General features: G+C 39.9%; 2 protein-coding genes across 5 annotated transcripts in view; one reads left to right on the plus strand and one right to left on the minus strand.

The window, feature by feature from the left end:
• The window catches only part of ppp3ca (protein phosphatase 3, catalytic subunit, alpha isozyme), a 37,882-nt gene extending 26,203 nt beyond the window's left edge, over nucleotides 1-11,679 (minus strand). Inside the window, exons 1-2 of one of the 2 annotated variants that reach the window (XM_049591958.1) lie at nucleotides 11,235-11,679; nucleotides 4,984-5,184 (exon numbers count right to left, since the gene is read on the minus strand). In XM_049591958.1, coding sequence (XP_049447915.1) covers nucleotides 4,984-5,184; nucleotides 11,235-11,289 — 256 coding nt within the window. In that variant the 5' untranslated portion in view covers nucleotides 11,290-11,679. The remainder of the gene's footprint in view (nucleotides 1-4,983; nucleotides 5,185-11,234) is intronic. The other variant, XM_049591957.1, reaches the window with a different exon arrangement.
• Nucleotides 2,155-12,881, plus strand: part of cxxc5a (CXXC finger protein 5a) — a 49,006-nt gene continuing 38,279 nt past the window's right edge. For 2 of the 3 annotated variants that reach the window (XM_049591959.1, XM_049591960.1), the window contains exon 1: nucleotides 2,155-2,582. The gene's annotated coding sequence lies outside the window, so the exon portion shown is untranslated. The remainder of the gene's footprint in view (nucleotides 2,583-12,881) is intronic. The other variant, XM_049591961.1, reaches the window with a different exon arrangement.

Below are 12,881 nucleotides of genomic sequence, written 5' to 3' on the forward strand. Positions count from 1 at the left end.
CACACACACACACACACACACACACACACACACAGCTGCAGAGACATTCAAACACAACTCAAGCTCACAAAGACATAAAACAGGCCTCCACACTCACAAATGCCCGTACACAATACTCAGTTCATCATCCATATTTCATGCTTAATACATAAAGCCTCCATTTCCCTGACGCCAGTCAAGATGAGGAGCCTGAGACTTCGCTTCAAGTCGATGTGCATTTCATCCATTTGTCACCTTTGTTTCGGCTTAACGATGGACTTAATTTCAAGTGAGGGCTGCATGATAGGCCTATGAGGAAATTACACAACATGCGATAGCATTGTTGAATATCGCGGTAAAGATATTGCTTGTAATTAATTAACAGATATTAAAGTGTACTCAGTTCTTGACTTAGACTTGCACAGTACCTGTGCTTGTGCCACATCCTCTCTCCTGTATCTAAAATATAAGCAGACGGCTGAAATGCTATTTTCTGGGCAGTATTCCTCTTTGTCTGCACTCATCTTGTGAGACTTTCATCCTTCAACCATGCAAAAAAGTACTGCCGCACTAGTCTAACAATTCTGACCAGTCAGACGATGCCTAACTGCAAGGCTCTGTCTGATTGGTCAGAGAGTTGACAACATGGCGCCCATCAGACAAAAACATACCTACAGCCAGAATGTAAGTTAATAGGTACACTGAAAGTGTAATATTGGCATCTTTCTCGAGGTGTTTGTTGTGCAATGTGAGAATTAATCTGATTGGATTCTTATAATTACATGTATATTTAATATCACACTGTGTTGAGTCAAGCTGATTACATTATAAAAATAAACATAAGATTCATAGCCTAAGACTGTGATCTTATAATGCACCAAAATCAGATGTCAAAGGTACATATTATTTATGGGGATTTTCAGAAAGAGTCAGAGCATGTGAGTAGAGCAGAAATTTTGGATGGAGCTGATTTTGTTTGAAAGTTGGAGTGTCACCTTATCTCCATCCCAAAAGAATTTTGCTGTGGTAAACAGCACACATGCAGAATTTTTTTTGTGTCAAAAATTGGCTCGACAATGGAGTTAACAAAGTACTTTCAAAGGGAAACTGGGCGAGCAGTGAGCGATTTTAGTTGAGCGAGGTAAAATTTGAGTTGAGCGTAGAGGATATTAAGCATAGCGGCCTGAAGCGGCTGTGAGCGGGGAGGCAGAGCAAAGGGGACAAACAGCTCTGTTAGCGACGAGCGTAGACGCTCATCTCTGCTCACATGCTCTAAAAAGAATACTAAAATGTAACTTTGATTTGAGCAAAATTCTTACTGCTCAAGCCTTCTTTTTTGATGGGCACGGATGCCAAGGCATCAAACACCTAGAATTGGGTACCATCTTAATTTCTTATTTATTTTATTTTATTTCATTTTTCAGCAGATGTGTCTTAATTGGATAGTGGCACGTTATTGAGAGGTGTTTGGCATTTAATAAAGGCCTGTGGCTGGAATCAAACCATGGATGGTGGCTACACATGCGTTCCAATCCCTGCAGGGACACCCCATTTTAATATTTTGATACTAATGCCACCAAAGTTTTGGTACCCACAACTACAATAGTTTTTTCAACAGCTTCTTTTGATGTTACCATACTTTATTTTTGATAATGAGAGTACAGACAGGAAACCAGGAGGCCAAAGGAGACCACCAATTATTGACCTATCACTGAAAGAAAATAGATGAGCTACAAGTCTTGCCTTTGGCCCTGGGCACAATAAGCCACTGATCTAAGTCAACTAGGAATCTAACCAGGCATTTAACGCCAGCTTTTGGTCTTTGACAGTTTTCAACACTCAAATAAATATTTTACTTTGTACATATAGAGTCTTGAGATTTAACATCAATACCTACCTCTAGCCATTTTTTTAAAATCCATAAATTTATTAGGCTACATTTATCAGCTAAGGTTTGTAGATGTAAGAAAGTACTTATGACAATAGCATGTCTCTTGGACAGTGTTGGGCCACTAGTGGTGTAACTAATTAGTAATGAAATTTCAGTAATAATATTACAATTACTCCAAAACCAACGACTCGTTATAACGTTACTGTTGTTATCACGAAACTACTGATATGAAATACAACATCACATCGGCGGACTCATTTTAGTAACCGTTGTGCTGCGCGCGCACGTCATAAAGCAGCAAGCTAGCTGGAAACACTTAGCTTAACCTGGAAATATTTCCGTTACTTTGATTTTGTCGGGAGGAAATACGACAATCACGGTTACTGCAGGTAGTCAGACTAAAACTCTTTCCACTGCAAAAAAACGTCTTCAAACCTCTGGTCTGAAACACCGCGGTTACTACGACGCACAACACAACAACGTGACGCTCCAGGAAATAGACTGTACCAAAGGTGAGCCCTTCTCGGCTGCGGAGGTCAGCTGTAGCCCCACACTGGCTAAACAAACAAAACTGGATTTTACTAGTGAATAGCTGCAGCTACAAAGAAGAAATTAAGCTTGTGGCTGGATGAAAAGTTGCTCCATAAGCGTCTCTCCATCGTTCGGGCAGAGCCTCGGGAAAATACTGGTCACAAGCAACTGAAGACACCGAGTAAGTAGACGCTACCTAGCATTAGCTACACTTAACCCTGACATTCACACACAGAAGCACTCATCTGAATTTTGGCGAGATATGCAATTACCAATTTTATGGTTTGTAGCGGAAAAGTAATATAACGAGTAGTGTAAAGAATTACTGTTGGCAGGGGTTAATAAAGGAAATAATTAAATTACTTTTGTAAAGTAACGAGTACTCTCGATGGGGAAACGATGGTTGAATACACAAGATATGACAGTTTGATTTTACAATATAACTAGGACACATTTTAGGTCTGTTATTGCTAACATTTGCAGATGCTGTGGACTTTTAGCAGTTCATATTTTTCTTATTATTTACCATCTATGTTGTTAATGTTGCTGGTTTACTAAAATAAAGACATTACACTTGTTTTGCACCTTAACAACCTGAGTTTTAAAACCCTGATTCATCTGGTACTATTGTTTAGGTTGGTGATTTTACCTTTATAAGTTACACATGTGTTGGGCATGATTTCTTTGAACAGCTGATTTAGTTAACGTAAACAGAAAGACCCAACAATGTGCTGCAGTAGTTCACTCTTTTCAAAAAGCCTCACCCTGAAGGTGCCAGTAATTAGTCCTTGATAACAAGACTTACAATAAGAAATACAGTGTTTCTGAAATATTTTTTCTTATATGACAAGATAGTGATGATTCTACCTGGAAATGACCATGTCCTGCTTTAAGAATTTACATATATATGGATTCCTTTTTATCAACATTTCATCTGTGCTTGTGTTCCAGTCAGGTGCGTTGTTTATTTTTGTACTGTTCAAACAGTAGCTTTGTCAGTCCACATCCTCTCACTACCTCTTAGGTCTCATGCATCTTTTCCCACTGTCATCCTCTCCTTTAGACTCTCTCCATAGCCATAAAACATAAATCATCACAAAACTGCAGAAATTTGGTCCAGGCTTTCACGTCCCCCTCAGGATACACTGTATTTTATCCTTATGTCCTCTAACTTTTCATCTAATGCATCAAAATTTAAGTTGTGCAAAGGGGTACATTAGTTTATGACCAAATATCTGCAAAACTAATGACATCAGCTTCACCTTTACTTGGTGCTAATTACAAAATGTTAACATGCAAGTAAGGCTCGAGACTAATGGCCACAAAGACACAAGAAGAATACAGTGACTGGCAAATGGGCTGTGATCTCACTGTTGTGTGACGAGATAGCTAGTAGCAGCCATTGTCCCGTTGTCCCACCGGACAAAAGAAAACGTGTTTGACACAAAGAAAGATTTATTTGGTGCTACACCCCTGTAAGGAGTTTGCTCTTCTTGACAGTATGCAGGGTTATGAGGTGGTTATACTTACTCTTCCAGTTGTAACTTCAACTGTAGCAAAAGAACAAGTCTCCATATTGTTTCACCAAGAAAGCTAAGCATCTCTCTCTCTTTGGCTCTATTCTGATTGGGGACCTTTGTTGCATTCCATACTATTCTTCCTCCACTTGTTTCCTGCTTGTCTCAACTATCAACTAAAAACTGCCAAAAATAAGAAAACAAAAGCAGCAAAACAATATCACACGTCAGAGATGGAGACAGAGACTCTCTATCGTCATTGATTTAAATGGGGCCGAAAAATATCGGAAACGCCTTTCTGCAATACAGCTCAACAGCACCACAAAGTCTTAAAAATGACCAGTGATGTGAATCAATACCTGTCCAAAACAGCTTCAACAAAGAAATATAAACTTTTGGATTTAGAAGATTTATTACAGGGCTGCATATGGGACATCTTTAGATGTGTCACAGTTGGTGACATTTTGTAAAGCCAATAAGAAGCAGAAGATAGCTGTGTAGAGACTGACCATCTCTTACTCAAGCCACATGTCATATTATACCTGACAAGGTGAGATACATTTGACTAGAATGCTGAGTCATTGTAATTTCTAGGTGTGACGTCCTGCAGCTAACTATAAGCGCAGCAGGACAAGTGCCAGGTAAATATATCTCTAACAGGCCACCCCCTGGGTGAGGGCTGACATTACTGTCTGACCTGTCCTACTTTGTTCTTTACAATTAATGTACTCAAATCAAAACTGTATGTTGGTCTTCTTTAAGGAAAAAGACAACTAACCTATCTGAAAAACAATGATCGCCCAACACATACAGATACATAACACATTTAAACAGGATTGTTGTGGATCTCAAATTCTTAAATGTACTGGTATCAGTCTATCTAGTCTAGTCTCACAAAACTTCAGTATATTGGTATGTGACTCCTTACCTCTCCATATTGACAACATTTTTAGCTAAATAGAATCATCACATTTCTGAACCTCGGTTACGGCTTTTGGTTCTGGTAGCCCCATCTGACCAGCCCTAAAAAATTTCTAAGGGCGCCACTGCTAAAATGTGTAGTACCTGTGACTGGTGCCTCGATGTCCAGTATAGTTTTCTCCTGACGCAGGATGGCTGCTCCCTCGCTGATGATTTTAAGTGCCACAGCCTCCTCTACACGGCCCTCCTTGGTGAGGTGGGCCTTCAGGAGATCGACACGAGGTTTCCCTTCACAGTCAAACACTTCCTTCATTGTAAGGCGGTGGCTCAGGGGGAAGGGGACAGCTGAGGACAGAGCACAGGCACATGGTGACATTTAAACAGAGCGGACATTGCGGTCACTATAGCTACTGTTAATGCCATCAAGACTACAAACCTTGAATCTTGTTTTTTAGTACTCCTGTGGGAGAATAATGACAAACACCACACGGGAATGATACGAACAGCATATCATCAAGGAATTCATGCAGAAATGCTATTTGAGAAAACTCCATCTATGTTCGCCTCCGGGCATTGTTGTGCTGCATCCATCTTTGTTGACTTACAGTATATGCACATGCAAACCATTATCATGAAATGGCTTTGCTTAACATGCATAAAGTACAAGAAGCCATTTGCAAATTTAAATTAAGCAGTAATACCTTAAATTATTCAGGAATATATGTCAAACACGATTACTCTTTACAGATGTTTATCTTTTTTTTTTTTTTTTCCAAATGGTGGGTCAGAGATGCAAATCACTCGTGTTACATATTCTCATATTATTGTATGTCAGTTCTGTCTATTTGTAAAATAAACCATTAAATACAACATACTGAATGCCTGACTTAAAATATAAGTTTAATTTGTATATAAACAGCATAGATCACTAACTGGAATAGACTGACACACAGCAAACTGTAAGTTAATAACAGTTATTCCAGTACAGATGTGTCGTTACTTGCTTTAGAGTGCTGGATAAAACTCAGCTAACATCTAAGCACTTTATTCATCCAGCACTCTCCCTGGATTGCTAAAGCCCGTGGCCATTAAAATGCACCAGTCACCTACCCAACAGGCTGCCTGTGAACGTGTGAAATCCAACCAGAGATCATTACTTCAGTGGAAGCAAAGGTTACTTATTAGATCTGCTGCTGATCCCCGTGTGCTGTGACTACAAGCTTTCAAGGCCCATTTATTGATGTTAATCTACAGATCATCTGGTTTAACACAGAAAAACTTGTTCTAAGTGTCTGAGCTGTAAATAATTCATGTGAAAAAAAAAAAGTCAGATGAAGTCCAGTTGCAAAATTCATTATAATAGCGAGAGACAACCACACAGTCATGATAAACTGTGTGAGAAAGAAACAGAAGAAAGGTGCCAAATCAGCAGCAGACACTCTCCAAAACATACATGTTGACTGTAAATGAGATATATAGTCAGCATTTTTGTATCTAAACATTGTTGAAAAAGGTTGCCTGTACCTGAATTAATGTTTTACTCCTGTACTGTAGCAAGCAAGCTTAGTGGCTCAATTTAAACACACCCATGATGTTGCATGAACAACAGGTGAATGCTGGGATTACCTAAAATGCTGAGATAAAATGTTCATGATGGTTCATCTAGCAGTGACCTCTACCTATGTGTAGGAACTTTTACCTTCAGTGAAGTTTGTGAGGCCTTTTTGCTGTTTGTCACAGCTGTGAGTGCAGACTGCTCTTTCAGCTCAAAACTTTTGCAAGCTGAGGAGCACAGTGGCACTAGAGAAGCTGAGTGAACTGGTTGTGTTATGCTCTAAGAAAGAACGAGCAGAGAGGTTTAACCTAGAGCAAATTGAAGCAGACTTTGTGGTGCACAAGGGTCGCAGAGTGACATTCAGACAGGTGGGTACAACAACAAATTGTAACTCTCCTTTCAGAGGAGGACATCACAACCAAAGCGTTGCCTTGAAATGCTGTGGTGTGTGTTGTATGATGCGGTGTGTAAAAACTGTGCAGCTCTCTTATTGCTTTAATGTGTGTTTTTGTGCGCTGCAGCTGCTTTTGAGTTTCAATTGTCTTTACATCTCTGTGTTGGCTGACTTGGTGATGTGTTATTCTACTGCTGAAGTGGCATGTTTTTGGATTTATGCAGCCTAATAATGCTGGTTGCACTCACCGCAATGTCCATAGCTCTTGTAAAGCTGCACCGGGGAAGGTGGCTGTATGTTTAGAAACTGATAATCAGTTGTATGCACAGGCTGCAAATGTCTGTCTGTGGAAAAGGAATTTATTGCTGTTTAGACGTAAGGGCTCGGTTGCGTGATGTTGTTTCACCAGTGTACTCTGACATGTTAATGCACCTTATTTTGTACTCTAAAGGAGGTTTTAAAGGTAATATTTCTATCTAATAACATTCTCATCATCATGCAGTATACCAACCCTCCCCTTTTAAAATGTAACGCAGCATTTACTCAGATAACACTGCATTTTACTTTGATCTGATTGCATTTTTACCCAAATATTCCTACTCTTACATGAGTAAAATATTCTAGTACTTTACTCCAGTCCATCCCTGCACATATGCACACATAACACAATCCATCAGCTCTAGTATATTCAGGAGTAAGGGTACGCTTGCCAGATTTGTGCAGTGCATAGCAAACAGGGCTACTCAGCAGTGCCAAATGAAGAGAAGACAAAGGAAGAGTCTCAAAGCTCAGGCTTAAACCGAACATGATCAACATGCTCTTTAATAATGAATGCTTGACTAGAGAAATCTCAAAGTCGCTGCTCCTGGGATAATGAGGCGGGCCCCGGCGAGTGGATTTAATGGGAGTAAAAAATATTCACAGTGTGCAGTGTGTATCTGTGATAGCGATGTGTGCTTTGACACTTTCCCAGCTAGTACAAACTCTGCACAGTCACCACTCAAGTTTTCTCAAGTTTTAGTAAGGTTAATGTCATTATGTGGCAGCCTGACAGCATGATGATACAATTTTGTAAAGTATATATTAAATGCAGTGATGAATTACCTTCACAGACCGATTTTTGGGGGTAGCTGAGAGGACTTGGATGAGCCAATGAGCTATAGCAATGCTGACTTAACTGGTAGGCCTTTGCCAAAATACACTGGTGTAAGTGCTGTAATTGACAATACATAAATGTAAAATGCTGAAACTCAAGTTGCCCTGAAGTGATTTTACTTTTTGACACACAGTACTCCATATTTTTTAAACTGCTGGCACCTTTTTAACATTAACAAGAACTGAAATAAAGCCACACGCGGATGCTTTGACAAGGACATAACACTTTGCTTTTTTTAGGCAGAATGGAGCAACAAAGGATTAAGCCCACTAAAAAGCAACCCAGATACTCATCAGATGATCTTCAAACAGCACAGTTTAAATGACACACACATGTATGTAGAAGCACATGTACAAGTGCACTGATATGGATGTATGGGGAGATGAAATGAGATGAAAAGCTGACTTCTGCTCAGCACCAGAGCAGAGTTGAACTATGAAATACGGTATGTTGCCGGGCAACAGCAGCAGCAGCAGCTGACTGTTGGAGTACAGCCAGTGCCGCCACGGAAAACTGCAATTTGCATTGGAGGTTCACATAGATGCTGTTGGAAATGCTCATGCGGCAGACACATGTCAAATTTTCCGATCATATTGAGGAGTATGAGCCTGTATCGTACACATTTTTATGCCAGAACACATTTTCCGTAGAATGGTTTCTCCATCCTGCAAGCTTGAGAAAAAAAAAGCATATGATAGGATTGTGTTGCTAATGAGCAACCCTGGGTTCAGTGAGGAAACGCTGAATGGCTTCATCTGATTGGACTAGACAATGTACATTTATAAGAGCTCCAATTAACATACAGCATACAGACCCAAGTGTCAAGCCATTAGCATAATGTCGGGTTGCTTTTATTCACCCACACCCTACAGCTTCAACAGAGACCTACTTTATGTGATGATTGAAGGGTTATGTACCTCCTGACTGACAATAAACATGGAGATAAAAGCAGATGTGTTCTGCCAAACCCAACTAGTGTTCCATTTTAACCATTTATAAACTATTAATGTCAACATAAGTTTTACTGGAAGCTGGAGTGAATATTTTAGCCTGTCACAAGGCCTGTTTAGTTTTAAGCTGACATATTATCTCACTGCTTCTCATATTGTTGCGTAATTATCTATTTAAAGAAAGTTTTTGTAGCTTTAAACAATGGAAAACACATTCCCAAATATGCATTTCTATTGGAACACAGCAACTGTGACATTTAAAGAAAACTATTTTCTAATGTGCTATAATAAAGTAAGATAGTTCACAGGTGTACCAGGCCTCATCCCTGAAATAACTGACCTGAATATGCCTCTTGATGCCCACAGCACGGTGGTGACAGTGCCGTGGAAAACAAACTGCACAGACCAGCAGTTATTTTATCTCTTTAGATATGTTCTGTCAGGTTAAAACGTATTAGAAAAAAAGAGAGGAGCTGAGAAAACTTGCTGTGTTGTAAGTTTGGGATATGTATGCTGGGATAAAAATAACTTGGAGTAGCTTGTAGTATCAGCTCGTGTGCTACGTGCGCCACACACAATAACTGTAAGACATGAGAGTCCTGACAGATCAAAATTGTCATTGTCTTGGTAGCTTCCTTTGATCATCTGCGGGATGCATGATTCAGTTTCCTGCATATAAAGTTTTTCGGGGATTGGAGAAAAAAACCTGGTGTTACTACTTTTTCGAACAGGAGAACAGATAGAAGTGACAAGGAATATTCATATGTGGTGATGTGCTGATCCATTTTCAACGGTCAAAAACAGCAAATTAATGAGGATTTGAACACTGCTGAAGTTATTGAGCAGGGTTTTTAAATCACATCGCCTGAGGCTACGTGAATAGCAAAACTGAAACAAATGCATATGATTTTTTTAAGAAAACAAAAATGCTTTGAGTGTTCCAAACCTTGTACACAAAATCCTAAATGTTACATGACCATGTTACAAAAGCACAAGTCTGAGTCAGAATTCTTGGCTGCGCTGCGTTTGCAAATATAAACCTTTTGTTTGAAATATTTTTGAATGCCTGAATGTCCGTAAAGCTTTGCCAAAGTTATAACCACAGTAGTTTTATCTCAAAACAACACCTAACAATGTCATTTTAGACCAACTTCTTGTAGTAAAACAATGAGCTGCATCATCTATTTACGAGGTGAATATAATGAAACATGTTGGCAGTATGATAAAATGGATATGTTTCAAGATCTTAGGGTGCAAAGTTTGTTATTTGTTGCACTTTAATATCAGTTTCCGATTGCAAACTATTAAGTGATGGTGCCTTTTGTTCTATAAATGAGTCAGAAAAAAGATTGTAAGGGTCCCTCGGGAAGAACCTGGCTGATATTCGGACTATATTGTTCCTTTTTTGTTATTCTTAAATAAACCTTTTTTCACTTCTAACATCTTATACATACAGGACATTCATTGTGCCTGCAGTCATTGTCACATAAGTGTATCTCACAGTGCAGATTACTCCGTGTTTCCACAACTCTGTAGCCTAAAGGACAAAGTTGTTAATGCTGACTGAGCTGCTCGGCCATTACGATAATATACTGAATGTGAATATATTCAGGCACAGTGCTGACTGCGAGCTGATCCATGGTCAAAATGAGCAGGGGCTAAATGAGTTATGACACAAGTGTGTGCACTTCATCATCCTCCATTGATCCGAGTTGTATCCTCGGTAATTCTCTGACAGAGCACAGAGCCTTCCCCACATCCACTGATGCAGCTTTCGGGATTCCTTATAGACCTTTTCTCATCAAATTAAAACATGACTCACTCCCGGTAAAATATACCCCCATTAAATGTCAATTTCATGCCCTCTTCCTCTTCCACTGGCCCTGTCACAGCCTGTGAAATCCTGCTGCATCACTGCCCCAGCTTCTACCACAAGCTCGGCAATTCAGCTGTTTTTCCCATCTCTCCTCTCCTCTCATGCCTATCCGAGCCAAAGCCCAGATACATTCACATCGTGACAGCAAAGATTAAAATATAAATAAATGTGTGCAATAAAAAAAAAACCATATTTTCCGCTGCACTGCTGCTGCTCCTAAGCTTTATGCCCGATCTTCGCGGGGGCTGTGCAGCAAAGAAAACCGGATTGTTTATCAACATCAAAGCTCCAGCAGCCCACTACCATCACCGTGAGCACAACTTGATGGCCGCATATACACCATTAATGCACGACATGAACATAAAGGCCATATTCTGCCAAACCACGAGGAGCTAAACACTGGAGATGTTATGTAATATCTACAGCCATAACCAAACGGGAAAAAATAATGTAGGCTAACTTACATTTCACCACCCGATCGGTGGCGTTTAAGACGATGTCAGCGTTAGACATCTTCATGTGCAGTTGCTGTCCTCGAGGCTGAAGCTGTTTTCTCTCCCTCCTTTAGGGTACTACTCTCAGTATTTGTTGTCGAAATGCGACTGATGCTGTGGCATCACTTAGATGATGCGCCCCCTCCGTGCGTCGGTGCTGCGCCGGGTAGGACTGCTGCTCCCCAGGCAGGGATGGATGCTGGATGCTGTAGGAGCTGCTGCTGCTGTGCTAAGCTGTTAATGTGGGGGAGGATGCGCGGAGAGAGAGGAGAGAGAGGGAGAGAGAGAGAGGGAGGGAGAGATGTGCACTATCCCGACATGGCGGTGAAGGGAACTCCCACGCAAATGTTTCACGGGACTGCCTGATGCTGCCATCAGATGGAGGCTGAGACGGGGTTGCCCCCACGCACGCACGGCGCGCCATCTTTCGGTATTCTCGAAATTTCGGTACGCCCGAAGATGGGAGCGTATGGGCCTCGGTTCAAACATGTGTAACATTCATAATCACTAGACGGTCTTTCTTTTTTTCTTCTTCTTTTTTTAATTACAGACGCGCGCACGTGCATGCGGACATCACAGACAGTCGGATTTATTGCAATGATGGCAGGGAGATGTCACTTGGTGGCGACAAACCATCAGGATTTGTGCAAACTGAGGCGACCTTGCACATAAAGAAGAAAAAAGAGTTTAATTTGAGCAGTTTAAAGATGCAATAATATGACGTCATTGTTTTGTTCCACAGATGGTGAATTAATACATTTTGTGATGAATACCTCACATGAAAACACCTGATACCTGTTCAGACTTGTATGATGTAAAACAAAAACTTGAATTTATATGTTTTTTCCTAAGTTATTTCCTAATTGAATATATGGACTAAATTGTGGCTTAATGTAAAGTTAAGAAATATGGATCCACAGATATTTATATACGACCCCAAACACTCACAAAAATGGATTTATAGTCCCTGAGTGTGGACTTAAAAGCAAATACTTGACTGGTACCACCTCACTCTTCTTCAGCCAACCATGAGACTGACACTATCTGGGGTACTTTTACATAAACTATAACCAAAACTGTTAATTTATTTTATTCTTAACAATTAACTCTGCTTTGGAACGTAATGTTAATTACAAAAATAAAATTAAAAAATCAACTAAAATGTGTATAAAATGCAGCCTTTATGCCTTTAAATCACTACTAAGAAGTCACAGTTAAAATAAGCAGCATTGTAAGGATTGTTGAAGATAAATCAAAATCAACTCTTACATTGCATTCTGAGAGATGATGTTTTCAATCAGACAATCTACATTTTGTCTATATTTATAGAGCAGAGCATCTGTGTCTCCTGCAATTCCTACTGACCACCAGTGGAGGCAGGAGACATACACTTTCTGCTTTTTGACAGTCAGCCCTTAAAAATACAGGTTATTTAAAATGATACATTTGGAAGTTAATAAAAAAAAACTTGTAAGACACACACCTGTATCTGTTTATAAGCATAGAGTATGCATATTAAAACTGTCCTTGCCAGTCTTGAACAGCTTCATCTTTAGTTTATTTTGCACAACAAAACTGTGTCCACAAAATTGCATTTATTACAGCCAAATTAAAGTG

Source organism: Epinephelus fuscoguttatus, linkage group LG12 (assembly GCF_011397635.1).
Source record: "Epinephelus fuscoguttatus linkage group LG12, E.fuscoguttatus.final_Chr_v1".
Lineage (NCBI taxonomy): Eukaryota > Metazoa > Chordata > Actinopteri > Perciformes > Serranidae > Epinephelus > Epinephelus fuscoguttatus.